Source organism: Ammospiza caudacuta, chromosome 3 (genome assembly GCF_027887145.1).
Source record: "Ammospiza caudacuta isolate bAmmCau1 chromosome 3, bAmmCau1.pri, whole genome shotgun sequence".
NCBI lineage: Eukaryota > Metazoa > Chordata > Aves > Passeriformes > Passerellidae > Ammospiza > Ammospiza caudacuta.
In genome coordinates, this window is record NC_080595.1 from 33,120,283 (window position 1) to 33,145,565 (window position 25,283).

Genomic DNA, 25,283 nt, shown 5'->3' on the forward strand with positions numbered 1-25,283 from the left:
AGTGAATCCCACAGTGCATTTGGTTCTAACACAAACATTGGCAGCTACTGTCCATCAGCACAGACTGTTTCCCATTCACTATTTTATTAGTCTAAAATCCATTAGCTGAGAGGAGGTAAGAGATAATGACTGTCAGGCATTGGGATCCCATGCCTGTTGGCACAACACAGCTCTAATGATTTCCTCTAAGGAAAAACAGTAAATGGGTTAGATTATCCCCAAGTTAAGGAGCCACATCTTCACACACCGCAACATTCTCCACTATCTTTTTGTAAAGAAGCTCGGTTCACTGCGAGGAGGAACATTATAGTAGCAGCCAGGAGTTTCCACAATAAAAGCCTGTCACTGACCTACTTCAAGGTCTCTGAGAATGCATTTCCCTTCTGTGGTCTGAATGGGAGTTATTTGAGCCAACAATTGCTAAGTGATGACGATTCACAAGTTGATTGCTAAGTGGCAAGTGAAGTGCCTCCACCATACCTAATTTAATTCTTCATCTCCACTATTTAATCCACAATTCTTTTTATTACTAAATTAAGGATTTAAGATCACGACAGAAGGTCCTGAAAGTCTGTGGCTTCAGCTTCTAGGACAGAATAAATCATTACCGTCCTAGAAATGCCATAAAGCTAGAGTATGAGCAGATAATCAGCTTTCATTTAGCAAAGCAAACCCCTATTTTCAGGCAAGATATATGGAATTTTAAGTTAGCCTTAATGACAAGCAATATGTCTTGAAACAGAAGTATGAATATAAGTATACACGTATAGTAAGAACCTATTTGAGGAATTTCCCTTCCTAAAACAAAATGGCAAATATTGTCTTTTTACTACTTAGCAAGCTTGCAATATATGCACTCAAAAATTACTCCTGGCAGAGATTCCTCATTCTGGCTATTTCTGTCAAAGCATCCTCCTTTTACCTGGAATCTTGTCCTTTCTGCAGCATAGACTTGGTAGTGGAGCATGGCTTGCAAGACTTTTTTGTGACCATCTGGTACCAAGCAGACAGCCCCTAGGATCTCCAGCACAGCAATCTTGGTCTTAATGTTCTCAGTCCGCAAGCTCTGGGATATGATGTTGATACTTTCAGGATGGGCCAGGACGTGAGCCCGTCCCTGGGAGTTGTTCATCAGTGCCTTGATACACCCTATAACGGATGTGTGGATGCGACTCTCCGAGGTCTCATAGTCCATGCTCTTCAGGAAGTTCAGCAAACAGCTCAGGCCATCCAGCTCAATAAACCTGGTCACAAACCTGAAAAGAGAAAACACAAAAAAAAAAGTAGGAAAAATAAGGAAAGCAGACCAAAGGCACTTTATTCAAAAGACACCATATTATTCAACTCCAGATCCTTAAAAGCTGGCTAGTTTTCAGCCTAAATTCACAGAACAATTCCCAGGTATTTAAGAAAAACAAAGCAAACAAACCAAGAGAGAAAACATTCCAGCTAATAATGGTGTGTTACATAGTTTCAGGGTAATTATATGCTATCATCTTACACTTCTGTTTGGTCTCTGTGTTCTTTGTTGCAGTTACCGCCAAACACTGCTGTGGTTCACCTCAACAGCTGCTGCCTTTTCAAGGCTGAAGGGATTCTTTTGAATTGTTCCATCTTACATACGTGCTAATACACCCAACACACAGACTTGTCACCACACTTCTAGTTCTGAGTTCAGATTACCTTGAAAACCATTTTTAGGCTTAGCTCTAACTTTCAGACAATGCTGCTTATAGGTTCCACCTCCAGGATCTGGGCACACTGACAAAGGGGAAGTCATTCCCACTCTGTCCATCAGCCATACTGCCTTCACACTCTAATCCCATGACATATGTGTAGGAACATGTTATATTTAAAAGGGGCATGTTCTTCTGTAAATGGTAATGCTCCTCTGCTTTTGTTGAAAACCAGGGTTAAAAATCCAGATGGGTCAATTTAAACCATGCAAACAGTCCTGTAGACAAATCACTAGAAAAGGATAGAATTAGATGAGCTAATTCAAACCAATCATTCTAGCAATATTTTGTTTGAAGTTCCTAGGATTAAAAATGGGTATTCAAAGACATGGAAAGGGCTGCAAATAATTTCCTTAGATTGCATCGTTTGCCTCCTCTAACATGTTGCTCAGGTAGGTACAGTTTTTGGAATGTCTGAATGCAAAACCATGTGCATCCCACTTGAATTTTCAGTCTACAAAAATGTACACCAGCAATGATTTGTCCATGGCCATGCTTTGAACAGCTTTCTATAGAAAGACACTTCAAGCAATTGAAAAGGTTGCTAACAATTGCCAACTGTGTAACAAATTAAAAGTACCAAAATTCTGTGTCATTGAGCTTCAACTCAGTCCCTCTTCTTCCCTAATGTACCATCTTTCTTTTTCTGTCCATGAGATGCTGTTACTTATAATCAGTAATAATGGAAGTACCGTACTGAAAGACCAAATTTCACTGGTCTCCGTTCATGTCCTGGTACCAGCAAGAGAAACCCAAGCCATACTTCTGTTTCTCTGGATAACATGGATTCATCACATGTATGGTCTTTTGATGGTTACACTCCACGCCACAAAGGAATTTTCAGAGCCTACCTGAAAGTTACACTCACTATGCTGATAGATTTGTCAACTTTCAGTTTATGTGAGCCAGTAATATGACCAAAAATATGGAAAAGCCTGGTGTATTCAACAAAGTTTTGGTCTGATGTTTGGCTTTTGTTCAAAACTTAATTTCAAAGTGACTATCAGAGTAAGGGCACACCAAAATGAAAACATTATTAAACTGAACCCTGCTAAGACAATCTGCCAAATTTGCAAGGTCTGATTGCACATTCTGTGGATGCATCATTTTGTCTACCCTAACAAGTCATAGGAGCAAAAGACCCTCTCTCTCCAGGCTTGAGAGCAGCATTGACATTGTGCACCAGGAAGTCAGCCAAAGCAGCTTGTTATTCAAACTGATTACGCAAAGATTCAGATTTAGTTAAGTTTCTGCAATGCATTTAGCTGCTAGCTTAAAAAAGAAGACTGAAACAAGTGCATTCACAGCTAAAAGAGTTGCCGCAAAGGATTTTTTTGAAAAAAAAAAAAAAAAAAAAAGTACAAACTCAGCATGTTACTTATCAAGGATGCAAATGAATTCTGATCAATTCCCTGGGCCTATAAAGAGTGGAGTTACTGTTGTCTCTACTACTACTTTAAATTGTCCCCCCTACCTTCAAGTCCCATTCTATACTTTATCTGTTCCCTGTGTCTTTTGGGGGTTGGGGGAAAAGCACAACTGTTTTTCCCTGTTTTTTTAGCTTCCAGGGCTGAGGGAAGACTTAAGATGAATATGTTTTTGAAGTTACAGAGCAATACTGATGGAAACATCCCAAGAAGCAGCAGAGGAAAGGGTCCCCTAAATGCACTTTGGGATAGAACACACAATCTTATGACAAGACAAGCAAGGCACCACAATTTTCATGTATTTTCGCCTGCTCTGATGACCATGTGAAAAAAAAATGGTAAATGCACAAAAGTCACATTGTCCCAATAAACTACAAACTCTCACTAAATTCACTGGCAGTGCAATTTTTCTAGGACTGTTAGGATGAGGTCATTGCAAGAAGAAGGCATGCGCTGGAAAGCGGTGTGTGTGACAAAACTTGATTAATGACATAATTTAAAACAATGTTGGGACTTTCCTGTACTATTCCTAGCCCAGAGAGCAAACAGTGAGTCGTGTTACTCAATACCAAGAAAGTACCCTTCTATTTCAGCTGCAATCAGAAGCAGGAATCAAATTATGATTTTCATCTCCCTTTTTCCAAACACTTAGTTCCTTATTCTCCAGAAAAGCCAGAAACCATGCTGGGGGAGGCAAAGAAATGGCAAAGCAGTTTGTGGCCCAACAGACACAGTCAGTATGAGGATTTGTGTGGTGTGGGGAGGTGTGTGAGTAAATGTCTGTAGAAGGTAGAAAAGAAGTGGGAGTTTAGCTGACAGCCCGAGAGCCACAATCCTCACAGATTTGGTGTTGGTGCATCTGTCTGCCTCTATGCAGGTGTCTGTGTGTATGTGCAAAAGCAAAGTCAACTTATACAAGTCAAGAACCTTCTTGCACACAGTACACAGCACGTGTGTAACTAACTCCTGCCCTACCCAGCCTCTGTGCTGCAAAGTAAGGTCTTGTTCTAGACTGGGAGGTGTAAAGTTAAACATATACGCCAATGCATTCTGGCCAACACATTCAAATACTGAAATGTAAATAAAGCAGAGTGTGTTTTAATAGGTGCTAAACACACAAATTAAAGCCTAACCTCACCTCAGACTCTCACTTGACCAGTTTAGCACACTTTAAAAGGCAGGGCACCTCTTTGCCTTTCAAGTTTTAGAGAGTGCTGATCAGAATGAGCTAGCTAGCTCTAATAATAAACCTTTCATCCAAATACAGATGTGGTGGCCAAAGAGGAACTGACCCACTGATGGATTCCAAGTGTTGGGGGTACAGCTTCCCTGTAAGACCTGATGCAGCTCAGGAAAGACCAAAAGATCATATGCTGTGGGTGTGCAGAGAGCAGGATGTCCCCACCCTGTTAACAGGCAAGGCTGCACTTCCCTGCAGCATTAGTTTTTGAACCAGGGGGCACACATAATCCTGATAACTACTGAACTGCTGAAAATTCAGCATCATGGATTTTGCTTGCTAGTTGCATACACGATCCTCTTCAGAACGTACCTGGATGCAACACTGCTAAGTCAAACAAAAAATAGCAGGAGGTAAATCTGAATAAAAAAAAAGAGAAATGCAGACAGTAAAAGGAATGAGTGATGACTCAGACTAAAGAAGGTATTTTTCAAGGGCTCCAAAAAAGCAATTTTTTTCCCAGTCCCTTTTAAGTTTTTGCTTTTGCAGCACTTCTGAACCTCCATTTTGGGGCACTAAAATACCAAATGAAAAGCTCTTCTCCCACTGCTTCTGTCCAACAGTTTGTCATCACAATTGTTTATAGTTCTGAGTTTTTACAAACCTGAGAGAAAATGTGTTTCTTTACAAGATGCAGATGTAGCATTTTTGTTCTCTGTGGCTGTGATCATTCCCCTGCACTAAGACATAACCTGGCTTTATTATTTTTGGGCAGCTTCTAAATATCAAACAAGGTACACTTGCTCAAAGGGGACCAGAAACTGCCCCAGGGATACTCCTACCCCATTTTCTACAAAGAGGATAGGAACTTGAGTTTGGATAGGTCTGCTTTATTTTTAACTGTTAGAACAGGTGGGTTGCAATATAGGCAGAGCTTAGTAATTACTCAGCATTATCTACTAGAAGAGACACAGTTTACAGTAAAATAAAACAAAGACCCAAATGCAAGTATTTTTCTTCTTTTGATCCCTCTGGATCAGAGAATTCAAGCAGAGGAGCCTATTGGTAAGCTGTCAGAGGCCCTGTGTAACCTGCTATCATAAAGGGATTCCAGACAGTTCTGGAATCCTGTGTGAATTTAGGTCTCTATTTTCTTCAGAGGCCTGATGAATTGAGGTGGCAAACAAAACAGGATTTGATATCCAAATTAAACTAGAAAGACTAGTATTTTGAAGGTTGAGATATCACACTGCTTATGAGAGGGATTTGATGGAGCTGAGGGCCTCTCTACTGCAACCTTTCCATCAAGAAGAAATTGGCTTGTTGATCAGGCACTGGCATGCAGCCCATTTGGCAGCTAACGAATTGAGTCGCTGGAAATTAGTTGAGAGACAGGACTTAACTCAAAATTTCGCTTGGCTTAACTGTTTTATTTTAAAAAAGCCCCACAACCATTGCCAGCAATTGAGAAGACTTTATAGGGCAGCCTATAGATGCTTCTACCAATGCTTGTGCTTGTCAGGGTTATTACAAACAGATGAAGCAACAGGCTGCTATTAAGGTGATCCAGCAGATGCAATACAGGTTGGAGAAGAAAAATCTTGCAAAGATTCGAGCAAAAGAATTTGCTCAAATGCTCATTTGAATTTGTTCTTTCTTCTTCTCTATTGCAATGTCCTCAACAAGGAGTTTGGGCTGTCTATTCAAAATGACACAGCAGAACAACCAATAGTGGCCACCAAAGTGTTCCAGCTGGACAAAGCAAAGAGGCCTTGCTGCTGTGGCTACATTCAATGAAAGCTGTCACCTTCGCAGAGCAATCATCAAACCAGCTCCACATTAACGTAACAGTTCTGTTATATAAAGTCTCAACTGCACAGGACTTTGGTTTAAAAGCCTGGAGAGAATTGGGAGTTTGACAGTTGCCTCAGCTTCCATTTTAACATAGAGTCCAGCTGCATTTTACTGTGTTCTCTGCTTCAGGACAGTGATACACAGCATCAAACAGTCACTCTTGACTTAGGTCTCAGGAAACAACTTCTCTGCTTCCACGTTAAAAGCATTCACTCTACCTACACGTAAAATTACCAAAGCCTGATAAATCTGTATGCTTGAAGAGCACCAGAATATGATTTTGTGCTCTCTTAAAGCCCATCAGAACAGGAAATAAACAGGAGGTAAAAACTAGAGAAGCTGCACGCAGTCAATTTTTTAAAGATTATGAAAGGGAGAAGCACAATCAGCACATAGCTCTGCAAGAAGTCCCAAAAAATCTTCACTTCAAGTCAAAGTAACTGCAATGAAAATTCTTTGAGATTATTTTCTGGATTGCTTTTATTTATTTATTTCATTTGCTTGGTTAGGATCCCCTCCCCAAAAGAGAACTGTATTTGGTTAGGCATTACTGAAGCTCTCTGAAACTATGACTTCAGCATGGTGTGGGTACAAAAGTATTTGGCCAATATAAAAATCATTCAGAATTTTTTTGAGTGTTTCCTGAAATCTTATCAACTAAAGTTATTGTTTCTCCCCACTGCTCTTCCAAGTGTTAAATTGAGAAGGTTTCTATGCTAGTTAGTTTGCTATTGTTCAGAGCTTTGTTCCCAGAAAAAGAAAGATGACCTTACCTTCAAAGACAGTACACAATAAAGTATCTTTACATTTTTCTGTGCCACAGTTACAACACAGAATGAATGGGAATAATGCCAAACAAGGTGATGTCAGATGGATTAGCTGCTTTGTACTAAACAGTTCACATTAGTAAAGATAAGGGGAAGCTTAAATTCAAAGTTGAAAGTAGAGGCTGAGACTTTGCCCAAAGTGTATCAAATTACATGAGATGGGCAGGGGGCTGTGAAGACTAAAATCTGATCTTCACAGTCATTCCCTATGTTTGCAAATATCTGCCACAGATTTTTCACAGTACATTTTGTCTTTTATTTTCCTGAAACTCTATGTTTCAGCATTAGTGTGAAATTAGTTAGCCTGCCAGCTAAGCAGGCCCAGACCAGGGACTGTAGGCCCCTCTGAGGATTGTCTGAAACCTCAGAGAGGCTTGTGTGAGGTGGGACAATGAGGTTTCTGTCCTTGCCACTGCCGGCAGTGTCACATGTGGCCGTGTGGAGGCAGCGAATCGCGATGAAAGGCAAACAGCATTACCTCATGGGCTGCGTCCGCAGAGCTGTCTTCAAGTCTTCAACTATTTTATTTTTCATTTCTGTTTCTTCTTCATCGAAAGCATACAGAGTCTGCATCTGGTCACAAAAGAAGGTGGCAATTAGGAAAGCCTGAGCTGTGTGGAAGCTGAGAGACAGACCAGGAATTATGAAAAACAACTATCCTATCGACACATGCAGAGGTGCCCGCTGACCTCTCACTAGGAAAGCAGTGCCTCAGCTACAAAACTGAATCCAGATGAGGCTGCTCGTGTGGACTGGCAGCAGCGTATCACTTTGCCACACTGGCTAAACTAGGGTTCTCAGATTACCCCCCAAAAATCACAGTTGCCAGTATGCCCGCAGAAAACTGTACCTAATTTGGAACAGCAATCTGCTGTGGTGATCTATGGATGTGTGAGGCAAAGTTTGTAGGGAGAGGCAATATCTTTTATTAGAGTGACATGACTGGAGGGATTTGGGGTGGAGGGGAAAAAAAAGCCCAAACCAGACTTTTGTGTCAGGTTTCAAAGCATAAAATCTTCAAGTGACTAGAAAGCCTGCAAGTACCCTGAATTACATTTTCTTTATATACATGTTTGACTTTTCTTCCCCATGCAAAAGATAGCACCTGTTTTAAGATGCTGGTGTTCCCTGTACACTTTGCCCTTATTAATTAGGAACGTTTACTGGAAAAAGCTAGAGCATCATAAAAATCTCCATCCTTTTTTTTTTTTAACAAGTAAACTGAAACACATGAAGCCTAGATCTCCCTCCCCATATGCAGCTTGCAAATACTAGAGCTTGCAGTCAGCTGGAACTGAAGTTGCTGTGGGAGACTGTAAATTAAGGTAAGAGACAATGAGTAGAATACACACAAAAAAAATTATGATTCTCAAAGTCAGATAAAGCCCTTAAAAAAAGTGATATATCAGTGGAAAATTAGGGTTCCAGATCTACACTCAGCACCACTGCAACCTTGTCATGTGAGGCAAGACTCTGCAGTGCCCTTTGCATATATCACCCAGGCTCACAAGTCCCATGTGTGTCTTTTGAAAAAGTCAAGACTTAATGCTGGAAATTCTTAGCCTATAGCTCTGTCTTCTTAGTTGCTCAAGCTGTAAAATGAGAGGATAAATGACTCTTTTTGGCAGGATTTCTTGTGGATATCACTCAGTGGTATCTGGAAAGCAGCTCTGAACCCCTTCTCAAATGAATAACCCAATTAAACTAGTATCATCTATCAGGGATCTGATATTGTACCTCTCTGTGGTGGAATCTGAGTAGCTACAATTATGGCTCACCACAGCAAAATATTTCAGTCTTTATTTTACTGTTTAGCAAGCAGCAAAGAAAACCTTTGTCTCACCAGAACCTCCTTTAACCTTCTCCATCCTCGCCACCATCCCAAGGAACCTCAGTTTCCCTGGAAGGGCTCCCACTGCTCTTGCAAGGCACGTGATGCCAGCACGTGTCGGATGCTGAGGGTGGTCACTTGGCTGCACGCTGTTGCCGTCTTATGCAGAACAGCTGGCATGGGGAGATGTGTTTAACTCTAGGGCTCCTCTCTCTGATCCACGCTAAAGTCAAATTCACTCAGTCACAGAGCAAGCTATTTCCTGCCCTAATGCAATGACAGAGCGCTACTGATGGAAAATGAACTGATGATGTTTTATCTTTTGCCAGCATCCCCCGACAGCCAGAAACATAAATTGAAATTCTTAAGCCAAGCCGTATATGATCCCCCTCTTCGAAAAATAAACAGAAATCCTGACCAGGCATTATGGATGGCAAAGTCCTCGGGTGTGATTTGGGGCTTGATTTGTATTTTCTTGGGTGACAGCCCATCTGGTCATCTTTCCTTTGGCCCATAAATGCTCCTTTGAAAAGTTCCCGTTCCTCCAATGGCTTAATTTCTCCTCTGAGCCATTTTGGGGGGAAAGCAAATGGATGGTAGGAAGGCACTCAACAGTACTTTGTTCAGAGTGAAAAAGGTCCATTTCCAAATGAAACAAATACAAATAATCCTGCCTTTACAACAGAGGGTGATTATGGAAAACCCCTTTTCTAAAGCTGCAGGCAGCCAAGAACCCTTCATTTCTCACTCTTGTGAATGGCCAGGAATTCAAATCCTCATGCCCTCACTAAAGAAACTGGGTTTGCATTGTGAAATGGCTTTCTCAGCAAGAGTTATAAAAAACATAACTGTCCCTGGGAGACAGAGGGGAGGAAACTGTCATTACTGGAGTTTGGATTTCATTCACGTGGCTGACTGATGAATTGCTTTCCTGAAGAACAAACTGCACTCGAGGACTAACGTCTGCTGGGCTCAGGAGGCAGATAGTTACCATCAGTTAACCAAAATGCTAGGAAGGGGAAGCAAAAAAGTGCCAGGTCCTTTTCTGGCACTAAAAGATAGTTTATATATAGGGCCCTTTTCATAAGCATATTTAGTATATTTGAAGTTTTCCAGATCAAGTGTATCACCTTGGAAAGTACAGCATCTATTCACTTGATTTGCCAGTTAAAAAAATTCAAGAATTTGTGAAAACAATCTTTTTTTGTGGAATTTTATATGTAAAACTTCAGGTAGCATAAGAAATTATTTTGAAATTTTAGCTCCACTTAAAAGGAAAAAATTTAGTTTTTGTAAAAGCACAGATTTTTCCCACACCTTATCCTAACGGCTAATCATTCCCCAAAACTACCAGGAAGGAAAATACTTGATGACAGCATGTGGGGAAAAGAGAGGGAGGAAAAGAAAGAAAAGGCATAAACCATCAGCAACAATACACTCTATAACAGACCTAATTTTACTTCATAGCCTCACATGTGTGAAATGAAAAAGGTAAGACACAAAAAGAATGAAGAGTGAAAAATCAACCTGGATGTTCTGACTTGCCATTATACTCAGTTGAAATTCAAGGTGCATATCTCTAACTACATTAAGGCTGAACCAATAGAATAAATTATTATTAGAATAAATTTATTTGAAAAAATTATAAACAATAAACTATGAATGGATGTTATTAAAAAAAAAACCTGAACTTTCATGCAAGTAGAGTTTAAAGTAACATATATGTCATCCAACTTATAGGAGAAAGTTATCATCCACCTGCTAAATTCTGCTGAAAGATTTATATATTTTTAACCTCCTGTGAAGCTGCTCTGCCTCAAATAAATGTTTTCTGAGTCAAGGAAAAGGTCCTGGTTACAGCTGTATTTATTAATCTTGACCCATCTCACAATCTTGACCGAGTGACCTCTCCAGAAAAGCTGAATTTTCAACTACTGCTCACCTGAAAGTCTCTCCGTGAAAATGCATCCACAGCCAAGATCATAAAAGCAACACAGTGCTGTAAGAATTTTTCCTCCCCAGGGAAGTGCGAGCTGTGTTTATTTGTGCTACCAAGTAGTGTCATGGGGCAAGGAGAGCAGGCGGAACACAGGGACATTTCTTTACATGTTATAATAACAGGGCAGCTGCTCTATTTTTAAGAAAAGAAACTTCTGTGTTTTGATGAATCAGCAGATGACAATGACATTGATAATGGAAAGAGTCTTCTATTGTGGGCATGCACCCTGTCCCCCTCCCCCAGTATCATTTATAGCACACAGAGATCAGGGGACTAGACAAATTTGGAGGCTTCGCTTTCTAAATTAAACATGATTAGCAGCTGTCCCTTTGTCTTAATGACTGGTCCAGAAGACAGTGTACCAACGTTCTACTGCCTTCCAGTCAGACTACCTGGAGTCTGGGACAATGCCTCCATGTGCTGTGAATCACACACTAGTAAAGAGACACAGTTTTAGACATTTGCTCTTGTGAGAATCTGGCTTAAAATGTGTAAAAATCTGAGAAGTCATAGCAACAGAAACAATTATGGGAAGAAAACCGTACATAAAATACACGTTTTTTTGAACTGGATCAGGAATCTGTGACTTAAAGTGCTTCCTAACATAGTGGTCTAAGGTTACAAGTAGGGAACGTCAAACATGTCAGGAATCACCACATTGCTCTCAAACGTAATCTGTGAAGGGCAGACACAGCAGGGCTTCTGAGAAAGGGATCCTTGAGCACAGGAGCCCTGGCCCACTGAAGTCCACAGAAAGATACCTAATGATATCGGCATGAAAAAGGTGCCATTTCCACTCATTCAGTGAGTAGGAGGAACATACTTGCCAAGCTAGTATATATTTTAAAAAGACTTCATAATTTAAAAAAAAGGACATAAAAAATGATGTGCAAGACAAATATGAAAAGATTCTAATGTGACAAATCCACACGAGATGCAAAGATAAAATTTCCTTAAAAGCAGGATTTAAGGCATTTTAAACTAACACTTCTGTGATTATTACTACCACTTCAACTCCAATACTTCTTGCAATACTTCCAATTGAAATATTGCAATACCTGATAGTGCCCAAGAGACACAAACTGAAATACACTAGATATTGTCGGGAAGCAACATGAAACATGTTTTTCTTTCACAGTTTCAAAGTCAACTCCACTTGGAAGCAGTTTAAAAAAAATTTTAAAACCCCACTAAATTTAGAACTGAAATTATACGGTACCCAAAAATAACTGTTTGAAAGTTAGAAATCTCAGAGGTCTAAATAATAATGAACAGAACATGTCTTTTAAAGTGTGTTGGAGCCGGTTCTTAGCTGGATTACTCCAGTTTTCCGCTGATACAATTTCAGCAAAATCGAGTCAACTTGGTTTCACCTGCTGAAAAATGAAGGAACCAAATGGCAAATCAGAAGCAGGGGTTTTAACCCCAGTGTGTCTTCTCAACACCTCAAGCATAAGAGTGAATCACGAGTCTTGAAGCCAAATAAAAGGTTATCAATCATTCAGGCATTGGCATCCAGGCATGCAAACAACATTACCAGGGCTGGTGTTTATTGGTGCTCTTAAAACACGTTTAAAATTAGAAACATAGGCCAAAATATAGTCTCATTCCATGGAGCTGTTCCAGATTTGTAACAGTGGTGTATACATATTCACTCCAAGTTTACATCAAGATCATTTAAAGACTAACCAAAAAGTCACTGAAATCAATGGAAAAACTTCAGTAGATTCAAGAGGCCTTGGATCAAATCCTACCAGAAGTATTTGGCTCAGTAACACTGCAAGGTTTCATACTCATTTTTTTCCCCCTTAATGGCCCTAGTAGAGTAAATTTGTTCAGTCAGGAAATCAAAGCAGAGTGTCATGCCAGTCACTAAAGCTCAATGTCTTTTCTAAAAATAAGTCCATATTCTTTCTATTCCCTTACTCTGCCCCATGAAAATATAGCACAAAGGAAGGTGATAGTTTTGTTTATTCATGACTCTAAGTAGAAAGCAGCTTTTCCTCTATCCTCTTAAGTGAGTTATTGTAGCTTGCAAATCTTAGGTTGTTTTACTTGGCAAGACATTTTACCATGAGAAATACATCATTACTGCATATTTAGCATCCATTAAGACATTAGTTTTATGAAATTATTTCATAGCTCATAACAATACAAAAGGCAAAGAGAAGTCTTTATTAATCTAAAATAAAAGCATAAGTAAGCAAGCAAGGTGTACTACCTAAGATGCTAGGAACAGAACTCTTATCGACATTTTTGCACAACCATCAACTACAGCCAAGTAGACACTGCACAGGAGTAATTGGAGGAAAAAAACTGACTACAAATTCAATAAAAAAATCAAATTTAAAAATGTAAAATCTATCAAATCAAAGGAGATCAGTGAACACTATATGCAGATGCTCTGTTTCTGCTGGTGACCAGCTTAACTGGATGTTTCAGAGGAAGAGACACAGTATACAACTATTGAACAGGGACAATTAAAAAGGTTTTACTCAAATACCTTCTTGGCTTGTATCTTACATCTAAGGTGTTACAGCCTTGTGCTCTTTTAATTATGTGCTCTTATATTACTGGATATTATCTTATATAAACAACTACCTTTTCTTTAATTCTTCTACTAAACTAAGAACCCAAGTGTTATTTTGCAGATTGGTTACAAATCAACTTGAAACCATACAACAAAATAAAACTTCACCTAGTTTTTAAATAGTTGATTTTTGCTGATTCATCAAATATTCTCTTCAGTTTTCATTTCAGACCTGAAATGTTCAGTTTTCATTTTAGACCATAATTTGGTTGTTTTCAGTTCTCAGTATTGTAGAAATAATAAAAGGAAATATTTATAGTGCTTTCTAATATAGTGCTTTCTAATGCTAGAGCAGGGCTCTTTCTTAATCCTCACACTCTTCTTTTGGAAGCCCTATTTTAAACCAGTTATGCCTTTGGGCTAACATTCTTTTCCTTCAAGGACTTCCTCCTAAAGAAACACATCCCTGTGGTAGGAAATCTTCCCTGTTTAGCAGGAGAGGTAACTTACTGCTGCCATGGAATTGATGCGGTCAATGTAGTAGTCGGGCCAGCTGGTAGCAAGCTTATTAGGATCTTCTTGTTCCTGAAACAGAAAGTTAGGCAAGGTTACACAAGACAACTTTACAGGATGAAAGCCACTCAAGAACCACCTGGGATTCTTCATTGCTCTGCTCTTTATTGTGTTATCTCCCCTGTATTCTTGTACAATGCACATGGATGTGTGGCATTTATTACAAACATTTCTGAAAGTGTAAAGTCAGCACTGTCACCATGGTATGCCAGATAAAAAGAATCCCTTTCAGCTCAGATTACTGAACACGGAATAACAAAGTTTGATGGAGATACAGTTATCTTTGGCATCTAAGCAGCAAACCTCAGTCCCTTAAACATATTGTGTTTCCAAGTAGAAGGACAGCCCATTTACAGATAGCAGGTTTACATTTCGTATCTTTATTCTGACAGATCTTATAAATTATTTGGTCTCCCTACTGCTATAGTGATGGTAGAATTCACCAGCAAAGGGGTTTAACAACTGCTATAGGGAAAAAAAAAAAAAATAGGAACCTGAAAAGAAGATAAAGACTGCATCATTTTGATGTAATAAATCAAAAGAGGTTCAGCCTGGACATTCCGAAGCACTGCTTTACCAAGAGGTTGTTCAGACACTGGAAAAGGCACCCTAGAGAGGTGGCTGATGTCCCAGGACTGTTGATTATTTAAGAAGCATTTGGACAATGTCCTTAACAACTTGCTTTAATTTGATCAGTCCTGAATTAGTCAGGCAGTTGTAGCAGGTGACTTGTCAGTCCCTCCAACTGAAATATTCTCTTCAATCCTGTCCTAATCCTACCATACCATGTAAAGCCAAGCAACATCTCAGAACATCCAAAGGAGCACAAAAGCATCCCCTCGGTTACAGCAGGAGAAGTATTAATCCTTATCTCCTTACCTCCCAGGTAATCCACTTGAAATCATCTTCAGTAGGCTAATCTCAATGAACCTTCTAAAAGAAGACCTACACTGACTCAGGAACCAATTATTTTTGTTCCTTGACTGCTCAAAGGAAATGAGATTTCCTTCTAATGAATATATTTATTTCTACATAGGTGTAAATCACTGTTAACATGAGGATTGCTTTCCAAGAACCTCATGGCCCATTATAAACCAAGAGTAACTAATACTAACACTCCTAGCATATGGTAAGAGATTGAACCACTCGACTCATCCTAAGGATGACCAAAGGTGTATGAAGACTGTGGATCTTGCCAATCTTTTTTGTGTATGCAAGCTTACTCACACTAGACAAGCTACCCTGGAAGATATACACAACAAAATTAAAAGTGTAGGCCTATCAGAGTACCTCAGCTATTCCACCATTATTTGGTTTAGAGATGAGAAATAGCTCTAACACAGTTTTTGAGCCACATTCAGAAAACACCTTGGAACCTGAGAATTTCCTGCCAGGGTACATACCAACACACAACAACAATTCTGCACAACTCAAAATCTTCTTATTTTGAATTAAAAACAAAGTCATGACCAAGATTTGGATCTTCTCCTCTCTTCCTTCCACTGGATTTTCAACATGTAAACCGAAGGAGCATCTCCATTCATGACACTGACAAAACAGCTTTGTCCTCATCTAGAGGAGGACTGCAGTGCAGACACATGTCAGGTCAGTGTCAGGTCACATAGCCCAGGTCATAAGACTTTATTAATCCCTTGCATCCAACTGAACAGCTAAGAAGAGCAGAAGAATTAAACAAAGCATCACGCAGATGAATATTACTGTACCAAAAGTATGAAAGGCTGGCAAGGCAATAAAGAGATACCAACTATATCAACAAATGCTATGCACACACCACGTACCACCTCATGATAATAGATGGTGCAATTAATAACAAGGTGATGTTTCTCACATTAATTGAGAAGTTCTGCTGATTTTCTCTATTTCCCTTTCCTGGCCACAATAAGCAGGAATCAGACAGACCCATATCTGTGTTAAATGTCTATGTCTGGAGCATTACAGAAATATGCAACTCCCTACCAACAGCCAGTTAGAATGACCACACCTCATGTTTTTGGTAAACTGCCTTTTGCTGCCCTTTTCTGTGCAAAATAATATCTAGTGGCAGCCACAACCCTGACAACAGTTTCACACTTGGCAGACCTTAACCTCGCCGGCAAAAAATCAATATATGACCTTGACAATGGAAAAGTAAATTAAAACATACAATGGATAAATACAGCATTATTTTTATATGATAATCTAATCATCCTCAAAGAGAACAACAGGAATAGGGAGATTATCTAGAAGTGTGAAGTCAGGTCAATCTGCAGGGAACCCGACTGAGCCACCCATCTGACATGCAGCAAGTGCTCATGTGACCTTCTGAAATGTCTCTCTGCAGAAAATTATAAAAGTCCTAATGACAACTATAATAGTTTGCAGAGTACACCTGACAAGAACACTGTCAGAACAGTAAATACATATGTATTATCTATATTTCTCCTGCCTCCATTCTGAATTCCAAATAAAGAAACAAACACACATAAATTAAGGAATGCCTGAACTCATCCTTTATATTCCAAAATAAGCTACAATATTTTTTCTCCTTAAGATTCTTTAGGAGAAAAAAGAAGTATAAATGCTTGAATGCTACAACTAACATTTCTAGATGTCTTTGTTAAAGGCGCAGACTGAAAAGCATCAGGATAGATACACTAGAAAAAAAAATCAGGATTCTGAACAATTTCCTACCTGAACCCAAACCACTAGAAATCTCACAATCAGAACCAATGACAAGAAGATTCTGATACCCTAAATTATATTTGTATATATGATTAGCTTGACAATGAGGCAAGGTCTTGGATATATCCTGCTTTTGACCATTCTCCATTCATTACAAATTAGTCTGAACACTTAGTCTAAGTCTTATTTTTGGAATTAAACCTGGGAAAAAATTTGTTTCAGTAGAACACAATGTGTAATGTTTTTTCCTGAATTAAAGCCCAGACAGAAGATGTGCATTGCTGAGGTTAAAAAATTTTAACCGATACTCCACTAAACAATCTTCACTTTCTGAAGTTGTTTTGGTCTGGAAGCATATTAAGCAAAAGAGTCCATTCAGTCTCAGCAGTCTTGCACACTCCCTGTTCACACCAGAATTTTATGGTTGTCAATGTGTGGTTTACTTTGCTAGAATAAATGATAATGTGGATAAAACCTGGCATTCTATTTCAATATGAAGTCCCAGAAAGCTATTTATACTTGAGTCTGTAGATTTTTTTTCCCACCCCATGAAGTCATTAGACTTATTTACAGAAATTTCCTGAGTGACATTTTTAACAGAGAGTCATGTTCACACCTGTAACATCAGAGCAATTGGGAAAAAAACCCAAAACAAACATTTAACTGCCTAAATTATGTGAGTTCTGTCCATGCTAAAAGTTGGTAAACCATGCTTTCTATCAAGAAGGGGAAGATGAATTGAAAATAAAAAACAATTAAATCTGTGGTGTGGGGTGCAAAAACAGGGTGCTGGGTTGCTCTTTTGTTGGCTTTTTTTTTTTTTTTTTTTGCCTTTTTTTTTAATATATTCAGAGAAAACCACAAGGCAACTTGAAGATAATGGCAGAACCTTTCCCTTGCTCCAAGAGCACAGAGAAGGGCAAAAAAGCCAACCAACAGAAAAAAAAAAAAAAAAATAAAAAAGGAGCTTTAATATATAAAGCTGCATAGGTATCAAAAGCTGGAAACAATAACCCATCTGTATAAGGAAAAACATTAACTGAAGGAATCTATTAAAGCAAAGCCTTCTTTTAGCTCCTTGAATAGTGTAAATATTACATTAAAAAACAGGCGTCAGCTTGTGCACTTTATAAGGGGCCATATCATTCTTCACTGAAGTAACAACCATGTAACTGCTGTGAAAACAGGATCTTGATACTATACAAGCCTGCAATATAGCCAAGGCATTATATAGGCTTTGACACTAATTTGGACAGGCTCCATGACTTGGTGGAAAGTGGAACTTATGACTTCATCCCAACTAGGACTTAATGGAGTTCTGCAAATATTTGGACCATCTGAACCAATCAAAAATGAAAGAAAATAAAGCAAAGTGTGCCCAGCTCAGCTGATCCCAAAAGCCTTTTCTGCAAATCCTGGGAGACCTGATCCATTGGGTAAGCTGTTCTCTGAGACCAGACACTTCTACAGGAGGCCTTGTCAGTGGGACAAGCATTTGCCATCCAAAGACTGCCATAACATATTCAAGGAAGCATTGTAGACCACCGCCTTTGTTGCAAAACTTCCTAAAAAGAAGTATCTAACACTAGTGTTACAAAGATCATGCATAAATGCATCACTGAGCGGATCATGAAAATGAAAGACATTGTTTATATGGTGTCTTTCAAGATGACTTCAGTCTTTAAAGAAGCAGCACAGGGAAAGCCTGTACAGTAACTGCCTGCATTGAAGCTCTTTTAGGGCAAGTACTGGGTTTCAGTTTCCAGTGATGACACATTGCTATTTAACTCTGCACCAATCCAGCTCCATAAATATTGAGCAGCTCTCCAGAGCATGTCCTGAAATTTTGAGCATCTCAAGGCATTACTAAATACATCCACAGAATTAGCAGCTTTGGAAGGCTTCTTTCCTACAGAAGGAGACAGAGAGGTATATATCCTGACATGACAATTAAAACTCATTGTCAGAGTTAGGAACACACTGGCACGCTCTGACACTAAACCCAGTACTCCTTTATTTCTACCATCATTTCTACCTGAGTAGATATGTGCTCATCAAGTCCTAACAGGCAAACTATAACATAAAACTTCCTCCTTGAACAGATGCATCAAGAAACGCATCCTCTGTTACAGATGTCACAGCACAAGCATGGGTACTCTGGGTATGACATCTATTCATTAGCAACATGACTTCCTTCTCAATCCTTTCTCTTCTGTAGGGCAGACAGCTGACCTCTCTGTTTTGCACTGCTTAGAACAGGATGGGAATAAGCCACATGCCTGATGCTAGAAAATGTGGGTTTAAAACCTTTCTTGGACAGGAAGCCATGACACTGTTCACTGAGCTCCCTTCTTTATCAATAAAAACAATGTGCAACACAGATGAAGAATATAAAATGAGGCCACTGTGATATAAATTCCTGTCCAAGCTTGTTCACTGCATCATGTCCAGATACTGCATGCTCAAGTTTATATCCGGGTCAGAAAGAAGTGCATTTCCTTGCAAAAGCCACAGTAAGGTTAGTGTGGTTCCCCCTCTCAACATCTTTCCATTACATTACAGAGCTGAAAGATGAGTTACTTTACCTGGTTTGAAAGGTCAGCACCATCACATACAGCTCAGAAAATATTAATAATGGAGTTCAAGTCATTAAAAGAAACTTAGAAAATTTTGGAAAAACTGAAATTTATTATTTTTCACAGCACTGTAGCTGTTTGGTTCTTTTTCTCATATTTGCCATTGAAAAACAATGGTAATTGGAACCCTGATTACAAATTAGTGCTTTTCTGGGGGGGCATTTGGATTTTTTTTTACTGACAGTTGACTGAAATTTTAACACGACTTACATCAATTAAGATGAAAGCTTTGCTGGATAAAGATTCTCATTTTGTTGCTGAAGCCCTCTCACACTCTTCACAATAACAGCTTAGCTGCTAAAATGTTCATCTGAGACATGGGGGATTCAGACTCATGTCCATGTTCTGTTTCAAAGTGAAGGGTGTGACCCTCATTTTGCACATGAATATTTTGGCCCTAAAAGCAAGGTGGGGTTTTTGTTTGCTTCAAGGGTAGAAGATGGTTAATACTGGTTCTTCATTTCCCACAAGTGCAACTCTTTTCCCTTCCGTGATGTAAAGACTCAGCTCACCACAACATCTACTATTAGTGCTGAATCAGTCTTGCATCACTTTGCACTGCACACTGACAAAGGTCCTTCAAGAAATTAACATATTGGGTTTTTCAGTGTCTCTATCAGTGAGATTGGCAGAAATAGGAAACATGGGATGCAGACAATTACACAGTACCCAGTTACACAGAAAATCTGAATTACAGCCAAGAATCAATCCACATAAGTTGTACTGCACTCTCATTCAAATCACTGTTCTCCCTTTTTTCATGTCTGACCTACTGACTTTCCTTCACTTTAAGAAGTTCAGCTTTCAAAGAAACATTTACTTTTTTATTAACACACTGTCCAATCTATTGGTTATGTGGCAGTTCAGAGCAGCCAAAGTATCACAAATAAAAAGTGCTTTCATTAAAAGACACAAAATGTGTTTGATCTGCTGTGGGACAAAATGCTAATTCAGAAGTGGAGCTGAAATGCATGTAAGCTTTTCAGACAGTTTATGCCTCCAAAAAGCCAACCATGTCCCAAGAGATGCTAATTTTGAAACAGCACAGATCATAGGACTGAGCCATTCACTAGACAGATGTGGTCACTGCTCCATTTCTCAGACTTCATGACTAGCATTTACACAAATAGTCTCAGAGTTTTGGGAAGGAAGCTATACCCAAGCCTTTTAAGCACAATTTACCAGATTGAGAAAAACAAACATTACTTCTCTCCCTGGAACTAAGCTATTGATGTGCAGATAATAACACTTCTGCCACAAAAGCAGTCTACTGTGTAACTTATTACAAGAGAATATTCATTAATGACCAGTTGGAGCATGCAACTGAGGAGTTCTAATTGCCTCTCACAAAGGTCAGATATATCCATACATGCTTACAGTTCACTGTATTATGACACAGAGGTATTTTCTTTAACTGATCATAGGATGTTTTTTTTCTTTTTTTTGCTTCACTTAGCCTGAGCTGTGCCCTGTTGCCAGTAACTTGACAAACCTAATTACGACTTCTGATGCTGCTTATTAACAATTCTTTCAAAGAAATAATCAAAGGTTTCATATTATTATTTAAATTTCAAAATACCTAATACTGTCACATTGTGGAACTCACTGTCAAAACATAAAGTATAAAAGTAAAAAAGGGATACAGCTATGAACAATGAGGATTCCCGCTTACAAAGCATCTCCTAATACTGAAAGAAGCTTCAGTTCTGCAGAAATTCACCAGCCTTTAGAAATTAAAATGGATTATTAGTAAATTTTGAAAAATGGTTGGCTCTACCAGGGCTGTAAACTTTCCAGTCAAGTTAAATATATAATTTTTTTGAACTAATTATGCCATCTCTCACTTTTTTTTTCTTCCTGAGCACTCAAAGATACAGAATCTCCTGAAGTTTTACCTTATATATGACACATGATTGTAATTTCTAACCTCCTCTAAAACTCAAAGGCACTTCAAATCAATTATTGATAACAGTCTAAGGGTGATGAAGGCCATACTTTTATTTCTTGTCCTCTAGAAAACAGAGGACATCCATTGCATATACACACAGGGAGAGTTTCTCACAGAAAATAGACTAGAATGGTAAAACTGGCAGGCAGAAAAGTGGTCAGTGCATTGCTTTGAGCCAAAGATAAGAATTAGTGTTGTTTGAAACCTCAGAATTCTCAACCACTGATTTTAATTTATATTTTAATGTAGTGTTTAAACCAAGATTAAGCTTACAATAAGCTTATCTGGCATAAGACTAACAATAGATTATTGATGGAGAGAGTCCTTTTTAATGAACTTTATATTTTAGTAGGACTGTATAGCATACATCCAGTTTTAAGAACCCCTCTTCTCTTCGCTCTTCTTTTGGTGTTTTATCATTCTCCTCAATATAGATGGATGTAAACTTGCTGCCAGCACTGATTGCAGCAGCCTCTTCTTATCACTTACAGATCATACAAGCCTGCTTGTCCCTCTTCAAACATATTCAGCCCTGCTATAGGATGGGAATCCCACTATCACCAGGCATTATTTTAGGGGTATTGTGTGTGAAGTGACCAGGGAGATAACCTCGCCCCTACATTTACAGAAATACCTAATTGTACAGCTGAGGTTACTGAATTCTTCAGTGATCTCTGCCCTCAGGACAAAGCTTTCTTGCCAAATTGAAGTGCAATTATTGAAATATTGAAATGTAATATTAAATATTGTTTCACTGCTGAATGCTTAGCCTCTGCCATGGAAGTTGTTCTCTTGTTGAGTAAGTTCTCCTGACTCTGTTGCTGCATAAAGATCCTTCTGTAATATTACCTGAAGTCCATGTTAAATACCTTTTACGCGCTCTACTTTTCACACGTGTGATATTTTGTTGTTGACAAGTGTATAATCTAAACCATGAGTTGCCAAATAAGGGGATCCATGAATTCCCTGCACTTTCAATGAACATATACCCAGGAGCCTACCTTTCCTCAGCCCATCCATTCCTATTGGATGTGAAGGAAAATGTCCACTAGGGAGGATCCTACCAGCCAGAAGATTGACGCATGACCATTCTGCCCAGAGGGTGTTGAGAAGACAACAAAATGTTTCTCATGGACATGGCGTGCTCAGGGGGTGTGTGGCTGTGGATTTAGGCTGCACTCCTGAAGCACAGCTCTGTTCCCACAAACCCGCAGCAACCTTGAGGTCACATCCTGCAGTATTGTGTGCCATCTGTGGCAGGTGAAGCCAAGCAGCAGTAGCAGGACATATTCTGTTGCTTTGTTAGCAACCCAACTCTGCATTGTCCCTTCTACTGTTTACTCTGTGTTTATACAGGTACTGTGTGTACATTTCCATTAACCCCGTTCAGGTTACGGTCAACATTCCATGGACACACAAAGGGACTTTTCCTTACCCAACCAGATTACCTTGTGTCCTTTCTAACAGCACTGTTTTAAAATGCATTCCTACCACATTAGAATGTTGTCACTTGGACTGCCTCCTTCACTTCCTTTCCTCCTCCTCCTGGCACTCTTTAGGCTATGTAAAAAGCCACAGAAAAGGCCAGACTGTAACTGAGCCTCCCAGTTTATCTTTTTGTCCTATTGTTTATCTCCAACAAGCAATGACTTCAAATCTTTTGTAAATAAAATGAAGTCACCTACGATTCATGGCAAACAGCTGGCATGTTGTTGGATGATGGGAATGAAATGTCACTTACTGTGCTCAGAGACACAGAACTACCCAGGACACACCTACACACAGCCAGCAGAGACATTTAGGACAAGTCCTTCTGGAAGCACACAAGAGAATTTTTTAATGCCAAGTTCTAAAAGGTTTCTCTTCACTGTTCATAACATGTCCACTGTGTGTTTTTCCAGTGACACTGCTTGCTTTAGTTCACTTCTGCTCGGGGCCCTTTTTTAAGAATGATGACAGTAAGATGGCTAGGGCAGCCAATGTATTTTTAATTTTTCTCCATCATTTAGCCCTTCACTTTTGAAAAAAAAAGTTAGGAGTTGTTGGACAGGTGAACAAAGGAGATAAATACAGTCTGAGGGGCCCACAGCTCTTTAGCTGCTAGCCCAGTATTTGATATATCACTCGGGGGCTTTATCTCCATCCTTTCAAAAAAATCAGGTAAAACTGTTTCTACCAGCTTTCATTTCTCTCACTTAGTACATCTGCAAAGTGTTTGGGGTACCAAGTACCTTTCAACATGACTGAATTATCATGGAAGACAGTGTAACTTTCACCTCAATTAAGACACATCGATGAAACTCTCACATCTGCAATGAAAACTAAATAACTCTCCAGAAAGTAGAAGGCAATTCCTTTCTTTCTCTTCATGCCTGTCACTATATTCTCACAACAACTCTTTCCTGTGTCCATTTCTAAACTTCTCACTAAAAAGACAGGAATTCAGCAACTCTTCCTGCTCAGTATTCACTAGCTTTTTTAAGGCTCATGAACACTCAGTGAAGTTCAGAGTGATCTCTGCCAATTTGCTTCTCAAACACCACATTACAATGTATTACAAAAACCACATAACAATGTGTTATTTACACATTCTTTGCTCTTGCATATCCACCAAAGCAATAATCTGAATGGTGAGAACAGCGCTGTACAGAGTATATGTTATTATCATTATCATTATTGCTATTATTACATGCCATTAGCAGGATGGGCTCATACTTGGATTGTGAAGAATCAGAACTTGTGCAAGAGGACAGACAAGGACAGAACATAATCCAGTGGTATCAGCATTTACATGTACTTCCCATGCAGCAGAACTGGACGGCTCGCCATTATTTTTGTTCTTAAGTACATCAAATTACACCATGTTAGCAGGATGACAGCTGGATAAATGTTTCTCTTTCTTTTCCTTTTTTTTTTTCATGCTAGGGTCAAATCTGCTTCCACTGAGTCCTCCCAAAACTCCCACAGAAGGCGAGGCAAATGCAAAACACAGCATTAGGCATGATGATGACAATTTTCTAACTCAGGACTATTTTGGGCCTGTTTTTTGATTAGTGTTGAGTTCTAACTTCAATGGAAATTAGAACTCTACTACTAGCTCACCTGAAAAGCAAGATGGACACACAAATTCTGCATACTCATAACCTCTATAGCAAATTCCATGGCAAGTTTATGGCACTGACATCTTCAGCAGTCTGACTAAGGAGGTAAGAAGGCATTTTTTTAAGGAGCAGCTAAATTTTTTTTGTTGGAGAGGAGAGGGAGGAAGGAACTAAAAATATTCCATGCTGTTCCCATGGGGGGCAGGGAAGAAAATACTTTTCAATTATACATAAATAAATATATAATTTCAAGACCCTGACCCAAGGTAACCTCTTACACTAGGATAAATAAATGAGTCTGCAACTGTTAGCATTGCAACGTGGAAAACATAAACCAAATAAAGCAGGCAACTTGGAAAAACTTATCTCCTCTTACGTCCACTACAATGTGGTCTTTTAGGTGTTACAATTCCAAGCCATAATAATGGTATATCCTCTGAATTGTGCATGCATTTTTGCCTTCTTGACCCTAAACTTACACTTTAAACCATTACAAGAGTGACTTCAAGGAAAATAAAGAGGAGTCTCTAACATCATTAAGCCTGCTATAGTGTTTCTTCAAGTACACACTTTGAGGTCTTTACTACAGAAGCAAAACACATGAAGAAACAATTACAGGAGGTCCAAGAGAAACCATAAAAAACAGGCAATGATTCTTCTCAAGCATGCTGACCTGCTTAAAAATAATTGGTTAACATCAACAAATTTGTATTATAATTATGCAAAATAAAATTTCTAAATTCATCATATGGAACCATAAAAGTATGAGACAGTGTCTTACATGAATCCCCAGTTTTATTTTTCCAGTGAGAACACATTCTCTGCATTAAAATATGTAGAAGGAGATGTATATAATTTTAGGCTTTACTTTACATTGTGTTAATGGTGCTGCCCAAATTTGGGAGCTAGTGCTTCAGCCAATGACACACATTGGCAGGTACCATCAATCAAACAGTGTT

General features: G+C 39.0%; 1 protein-coding gene across 1 annotated transcript in view; it reads right to left on the reverse strand.

The window, feature by feature from the left end:
- DAAM2 (dishevelled associated activator of morphogenesis 2) overlaps window positions 1-25,283 on the reverse strand; it is a 175,390-nt gene that overhangs the window by 63,529 nt on the left and 86,578 nt on the right. The window contains exons 4-6 of the mRNA XM_058801423.1: window positions 13,895-13,969; window positions 7,503-7,597; window positions 923-1,256 (exon numbers count right to left, since the gene is read on the reverse strand). Coding sequence (XP_058657406.1) covers window positions 923-1,256; window positions 7,503-7,597; window positions 13,895-13,969 — 504 coding nt within the window. The remainder of the gene's footprint in view (window positions 1-922; window positions 1,257-7,502; window positions 7,598-13,894; window positions 13,970-25,283) is intronic.